At 29.0% G+C, this 7,474-nt stretch overlaps 1 protein-coding gene across 1 annotated transcript in view; it reads left to right on the top strand.

Annotated features, from left to right (window-relative positions):
- Window positions 1-4,536, top strand: part of LOC106690373 (uncharacterized) — a 22,993-nt gene extending 18,457 nt beyond the window's left edge. The window contains exons 6-7 of the mRNA XM_014435799.2: window positions 260-426; window positions 3,263-4,536. Coding sequence (XP_014291285.2) covers window positions 260-426; window positions 3,263-4,536 — 1,441 coding nt within the window. The remainder of the gene's footprint in view (window positions 1-259; window positions 427-3,262) is intronic.
- The last annotated feature ends 2,938 nt before the right edge of the window (window positions 4,537-7,474 follow it).

Raw genomic sequence — 7,474 nt, 5'->3', positions numbered from 1 at the left:
CAAAACAGAAATAACATACTGACTAGGTGTTAAAAAGAACGGTTACGTTTTGGAAAAACCAAAAAGAAACCCTTATTTATTTTTATCCATTTCATATAGCTTCATATCAATTATAACTTTTAGAAATAGAGTTTACTATGAGAATGTTGCCCTTTTGGAATGGAAGAAACTAAATAAAAATATAAATAATAACAGTCCTGAGATAGATTCTACTATTGATAACTATAAGTAGCTAAAATTATTTATTTACCATTTTCAGCATAGAAGCGAAGAGAGGGGCAAAGAAGCAATACAAAATGTGTTCAATTCTGTATAAGCCAATGAAATTACTTGAGCGATTCAAGAACACTATTCTCCGGAAAAAGCAGTGGGGTGTATGGGTCCCCGAAAAACTTAGGCCATCGTTGATTGTGAAAGAACCTAGAAGTTAGTAGCAATTTCACGTCATTTAGCTTAATATTGAAATAACTAATTACTTCAGAATGTATCAAACATTAATAAGGTTTATATTTAATATATTGATATAAAACTAAATAGTTAGATGACTTTTTTTTTAGGAATTTTTCCTCAAATTTATCTTTTTGGTTCTTAAATAGTACTTATGTAGATTAATGGGAAGGGATCCTATAAAACTTTTTGTTTTTTCTCATCATAATTTAAATTTGTAAGATTTGAAACGTTGTATCTTTTCTATCTTTTAACTGTAAAGTATCATAATCAGTTGCAATTGCTATTCAAAATAAACAGTTTTACCCATTACTGGTAAACGAAACTTTGTCCAATGCTCATTCAATCAAAAACACACTTTTGGGAGTCCCAAGGGTATTCCTTCCAAATATTTGTTCATTGCGAGAAAATCTGAGAAGTTCTGGGAGGATAGAATTAAAAAATTACCCGTGAGATAGCAACATGTAATAGATCAAAATGAGTCATATATAATTGATTAAAAATATTTAAAAGAATCTGAAGTTTTTATTGAAATCATCAATAAAAACCGCTACGAACTTATTTTATAACCGGATACATTACACATTTAACACGCAGCCTCCTAAATGTGATTTATCACCTTCTAGCACACGTTCTCCCGAACTTTTCTTCATTTAACTAGTTCTTTTTTAACTTTTTCCTTCCACATCCATTTTCTCATTATTTTTACGTACTCGAATCAATCTTATTTCTTCCACAGACGTGAGAATGTTATCTTCCTTTAGTTTGCTGATACTTAAATCCTAATTTTTACCAGTCTGGATTTTCAAACTATCGGTTTCAGAAGAGGATGTTTGATATTACATCCTGAATAGTTAAACGTCTTAATTATTTTCAAAATTAGTTCAGTAATTAAATCGTTTTTACAATATAGTTTACTGTACAGTACTTTCCTGAGCATGCAATTGATGCCTCTCTTTTTGGGGCAATAATCATTTGATCATCAAAAAATAATTTATTGCTAATGTCACTTTGTTCCTTAATCTTGATACCTATTTTTCCGAACTTCCTATTCTACGTTCAGTGAACGACATCAACGTGAATAATAATATTGGTATAATCACACTTGTAGAGGCCCTTAGGAACTTTGGAATAGTCTGGAGAGTAATTGGACCCTATTTTAGTCTAGCAGGCGTTTTTTGAGTGCTTTCTACAATAATTTTATCAGAAGAAAATAATTTTCATTTTATAAGACAATAAATAGACTCTATACACATTGTCGACATATTTCTAGTCTAGGAGTTAACTAGTAAAATAACTTGTAAAAAAAACACTTCAATGGAACGCTATCACTGTTCTAAAAAATACGAAATAAGAAAGTACAAAAAGAATATTTACTACTCACTTTTTTTGAGGAACCTTTCAGTAATTTATAATAATAGAATTACAAACCTCGAGTAACGATATCTTTCATTGGATTACACAAGTTTTCCATTTCTGTTCAACAGTTCCCTATGTTTCACGTAACATATAGATCTATGATGAAGCATCGGACGCTTCCCGTATGTTCCAATTACACTTACCCCAAGTGCTCAAGGTTCGCCATACATCTTCGAACTAACTTTTTATGGTGCTGCATTTTGTTTGCTCGAATTTTCAATCTGCTTTCAAGTAATTAATTATCAGAGAACTTTTAAATGGCAGGTTTAAAAGGCTGAGTCATAAAGTAGACCTATTTTCATTAAGAGAACTACATCTGGCTCCAAGGAGGAGAGATCATTGTGTTTGGTTTTGATTTGATCTGTTCCATTCTATTTTTTAAGTTAAGAAAAATTAACTTAAGAAAAAAATAATTTTCAGAAATTTTAATTTTAATTGTTTTTAAAAATATCAAAACTACCGAATTAAATATCACCTCCCCATTGAAATAAAGCGAACAATATTTCAAACCCTACATCGATGCTCTAGGGCTTATCTTTGCTTTAATAAACCAGATGTGTCCCAGAAAAAGTTAATAAAGAACTGGCAAAAAACGGGGAAAAACGTTTACGGAATACTTCTAAATCCCTCCCTTACTACTTTTATTGCGATTTCCCTGAATACGGTGCCTCCAAATGAGGCGATAATAGGCCAATGCAAACTCGAAAACTAGCACAATCTTACCTAAGTTTATTGTGCATACAAATGCGCATGGTTAAATTAATTTCAAACAGGTCATTAAATTTCTTAAGAGCATTTAAAACCGTAACTGGTAATAGCTAAAAAAATATTTTAATCACAATGCTGAAAAGGTTACAGTCTTTGGAAACTGTTTTCACCACTAAATTTTGCTCTCCATTATTTTATTTCAATTCTTATTTATTACTTTTTCAAGATGGTTTGTCAGAAAAAACAATTTTGTCAAATCATAAAATTGTGAAGTGTCTTATTTAGCATTAGAATATATGATTTTCTTTTTTCACTTTGAATTATAAGACTCTAGATGTTCTATGAAAATGTAGGCTTTAATATCTATTTCAGCTATAATAAGTAAATTTCAAAATAATCCTTACATAAAATAATTTTGAAAAAAACTGTACTTGATATGTTATTGAATGAGTCTGCAAAACTAAATAAATATTTTATAGGAATCTTCATATTCAATGTCTAACTACCTAACTATCTAACAAAACTACCTGGATTAATAAATAAATAAATATAGGATTAAATAAATTAATGCTTTGGCGTTACCAAACTACTCCTGGATGTTTAATTAAACAAATATATAAAACTTTTAAGTCTAATGTTTAAATATGATCGTGTCTGACTATTGCTAACTAATTGAAATTATTATTAGTTGTAGATCGACGAGTAATGGCGGACACTAAATTCATAATAAAGGTTAAAGATGGAACTCTCTACATTAAAAAACGAAATTCTGTGAAGAAGCCTATTGCCGTATCTTTGAAACCTATTGACAAAACAACAACTGTTTCGTCAACATTACTAAATGTCCTAAATGTGAAAAAATACTTTCCATGTACAGAGATGAAAACCAAAACAGTTGTAAAAAACCCAATACCCATGTCATTGAAATCTTTTGAAAAGTCGACAAGAAAGCCTACAACTTCAAGAAAAAATATAGCTACAGAGAGACAAAACATTGTGAAAAAAACTAAAAACTCTAATCTAACATCCGCGTCCTTAGCACCCGTTAAAAATACGGTTAGTAAGTTTACAATTTCAAGAAAAAAAATCTATTTAGTGAAAATGAAAAAATACTCCAGAGACTCATTGATTAAACCTGAAAAATCCACCATAAATCCAGCACACCTGTCCTTAGCGCCGGTTAAAAAGACAAACAAGGCTGCAATATCAAGAAAACACTTTGATTTAGTGAAAAAGAAAAAATACTCCAAAGATTCATTAATTAAACCTAAAAAATCCACCATGAATCTAGCACACCTGTCCTTAGCGCCGGTTAAAAAGACAAACAAGGCTGCAATATCAAGAAAACACTTTGGTTTAGTGAAAATGAAAATGTACTCCAGAGACTCATTGATTAAACCTAAAAAATCCACCATGAATCTAGCACACCTGTCCTTAGCGCCGGTTAAAAAGACAAACAAGGCTGCAATATCAAGAAAACAGTATGATTTAGTGAAAATGAAAATATACTCCAGAGACTCATTGATCAAACATAAAAAATTTACAATGAATCTAGCACACCTGTCATTAGCGCCGGTTAAAAAGGCAAATAAGACTGCAATTTCAAGAAAACCCTTTGACTTAGTGAAAATGAAAATATACTCCAGAGACTCATCGATCCAACCTAAAAAGTTTACTATGAATCTAGCACACCTGTCCTTAGCCTCGATTCAAAATACAAATAAGGCTGCAATTTCAAGAAAAAAGAACACAGATCCAAAGACATCAAAAAGAAATTTCTCAATTAGTAGAGGTAAACCTAAAACCTACCTAAAACCTGTGTCTTTAGCGCCTGTAGAGAAGGCAAATAAGAAAGCAACTTCAAAAAAAATCATAAATCAGAAGAAATTAAACCAGTGCCTCCTCAATATTACTAATCAAGCTGTAATGTACGAACTCGTGAAGACACCTCGCTTTGAATAAACAACAATAAATTTATTATCAATGAAAATTTATTTTACTGTTTTTGAGCAAAAAACCCTAACTATTTACTACTACAACATACCATCAAAATAAAGTATTAATGTAATAAATGTGATCCACATTAGTACTTTATTAGAGTTAAATCAACTGTTATTTTGATTCCTATATTAATAAACTTAAAAATTAAATCCTACTTTTATATAAGTTTCTCTAAAAATGTTTAAACAAATCATAAATAAATTATCATAACTTCAAAAACTATCATACAATATTCTGGATTTTCTTTTCTAGAAAGATATTTATACTTATTAAGATGATGAGGTGAAAAATGAACTTCCTTTAGAATATTATCAATATTATATATTTGTTTGTTCAGCGATTCAGGTTTTTTCATCTTCAAGTACTATTATTCCAACTATATTATGTTGGAATTATACTTTAAATATATTATGTTGGTATATAATTCCAACATAATACATAAACCTGAAACGTTGTACAAGCAATTACAGAGAACCCTTGAGGCCAATCTTCATCATTAATTTTTATTTAATTATAAAATATATAGTACTTGTTTTGTCTTTCCCTAAGCGGGCCACAAAGCTGAAACTGAGACTTTACAAGTTTCTTTCCCAGTAAATTTAAAAAAAAAGGTCACTTTTCTTTTATAATTCTTTCAAATATAGGTATAAAACATAATTTGAATTTTAGATGGAACCCACCAATCACTATAACATTTTTTATCTCAGCCAGACAGTTTTTGATCACTCCCAAGCCCATTTATAAAATGGTCACCAATATACCCTCCCAAAGGAAAGTTTTGTGCTAAAAGTTCATCAAGGCACACTAGAAGGAAGCAGGAAATCCTTCATTACAGTCTTAACCTCTTCAGTTGATTTAAGGACGTGAAAGAGAATGAAAAGTGTGTAAGTATTTTATTGGTGGCCAATCCTTTGTGCTCAACAAAGTCAGTACTGTTAGGACTTATTTTTTATGTTACATAGTTTCATAAAATTTCAGAACTTCTTTACTTGTACATTCAAATGAGAATTCTTTGAGGGATAGGGAGTGACCAGTATGCCAATGGATATTTAATTTTCATTCAATATTCACTATTAGGATCCCTAGGCTACGACAAGTGGGATATTCAGTGGGCAATTCAGAACACTGATATTTGGGGAAATAATAAATTAGGCATTATTTTAAATTTCTTTCATTCCCTGAATTCTTTATGAAAAAAAAAAAAATGTATTTTCATCGCCCACCGAAATAGAAGTAAAAGTTCAGTTGATGTAAAGAGTTTCTACTTCCCAATTAGATATTTTTATTTATTTTTTTTTTTTTTTAAGTCATTGTAGTGTTAAGACCTAATTAAAACAGTTCACCAATTGGCAAAAAAATATTATAGTACTAAAAGCTTCTGTTTGTTCCTTAAGATCCTGATTAAATAATTAATGTTTGTTATTTAATTTGTGTCCTAAGATGGTTCAAATTCTGAATTATTTTCTTCTTTTTAAGGAAAACCCCATATTACTTTTTACTTTTTTATTGAATTATTGAGTGACACTTCGGAAATTTGTCCATCATGTGGTCCAATCTAAAATTAAATTAGAAAAATTAGATATTAACAACACTTTATATTTATTTTCACATATGATGTTTGTTTATAAAACATATTCAAAGTAATATTTATTTATGACATTGAATATTATATTTTATGTTAGTTATGTTAGTATAGTATTGTCATATTAATCAAAAAGTTAAGCCTCACTACTAGGTAAATGTTTTTTATTAACATTGATACAACAATTACTCCTTTTGTTTAATTTATTACTCCTTAGTTTTATATTTTATTCTTTATTATCATTATAATCCCTAGAATAAGATTTTTAAAAAATGGTATCATAAAAACTATAATATTAAGTGTGTGTCTACTTCAGGATATTATCAAGGGCCATTCCCTGAAGGCTATAAAACTAAAAAAAATCTAATCAATCGACTTTAATTTTCAAAAAATTTTAATTCCTACACATAACTAAATTTATAGAATGGCCTATATATGATTTTTTTTTTTTTTTTTTTACATTGAATAAATTAGCTTTAATTTATATGAGAAAATATAAACTTTAATATCTAAATCAGTTATATTTGTAAATTTTAGAATAATTCTTAAATTAGACTTGATCTTTTATTGAGTAAAACTACAAAACTAAATCATCATTTTATTAGAAATCATACATTCAATGTCATACTAAACTACTTAAGTACTAAATCATTTCAATAAAATGAGGAACTAAAATCCAATTCCACCGTCCCTCCTATTTATTAGTACTGAGCTATAAAATAATGTAAGCTGATTGGGATTCATTACATTATTGTTTGAGGTTCTCAAATTACTCATTTATGTTTAAATAAAAATAAATACACATCCTTTAATCATCTGGCTAGCTATTGCCAACTGATTGAAATTATTATCAGTTTTAGATAAACCAGTAACAGTTGCTATGAGCAAATATAAATTCACAGCAAAAAATGGTCCACGTTAAACACAAAGTAAAAATAGTTACAACCAATGCAAAGCCAGTTTATTTAGCACCTGCTTTCTATCCAATATTTAATATTACGCCAATTCATTTCTTAATTATATGGTAAAGTGAAACACATTAGAAAGCAACATAAAATCCCAGTGTATATTCATACTTCTTTTGTTCAATGACTTGACAAAGAACTATATTAGAGATCACAACCCGCATACCAAAAAGTGTATGAAATTCAGTAAGGCTGTGCTGGACCTAACTATATATACTATTTATACCTAGAAACTTACTTTACACTAAATTGAATTCAATGTTTCATATTTATTGAGTTTCATAGATGCACAAGTAAAAAGTTTACCCATAAAAAATATCAACTTTTGTTTTTTCGTTTCTGTATACTTCCA

The sequence above is a fragment of the Halyomorpha halys genome, unplaced genomic scaffold (genome assembly GCF_000696795.3).
Source record: "Halyomorpha halys isolate HHAL.00 unplaced genomic scaffold, Hhal_1.1 Scaffold1688.1, whole genome shotgun sequence".
In the NCBI taxonomy this organism is placed as follows: domain Eukaryota; kingdom Metazoa; phylum Arthropoda; class Insecta; order Hemiptera; family Pentatomidae; genus Halyomorpha; species Halyomorpha halys.
Note: the sequence above shows the minus strand (reverse complement) of the source record. Positions and strands in the feature narration are given on the sequence as shown.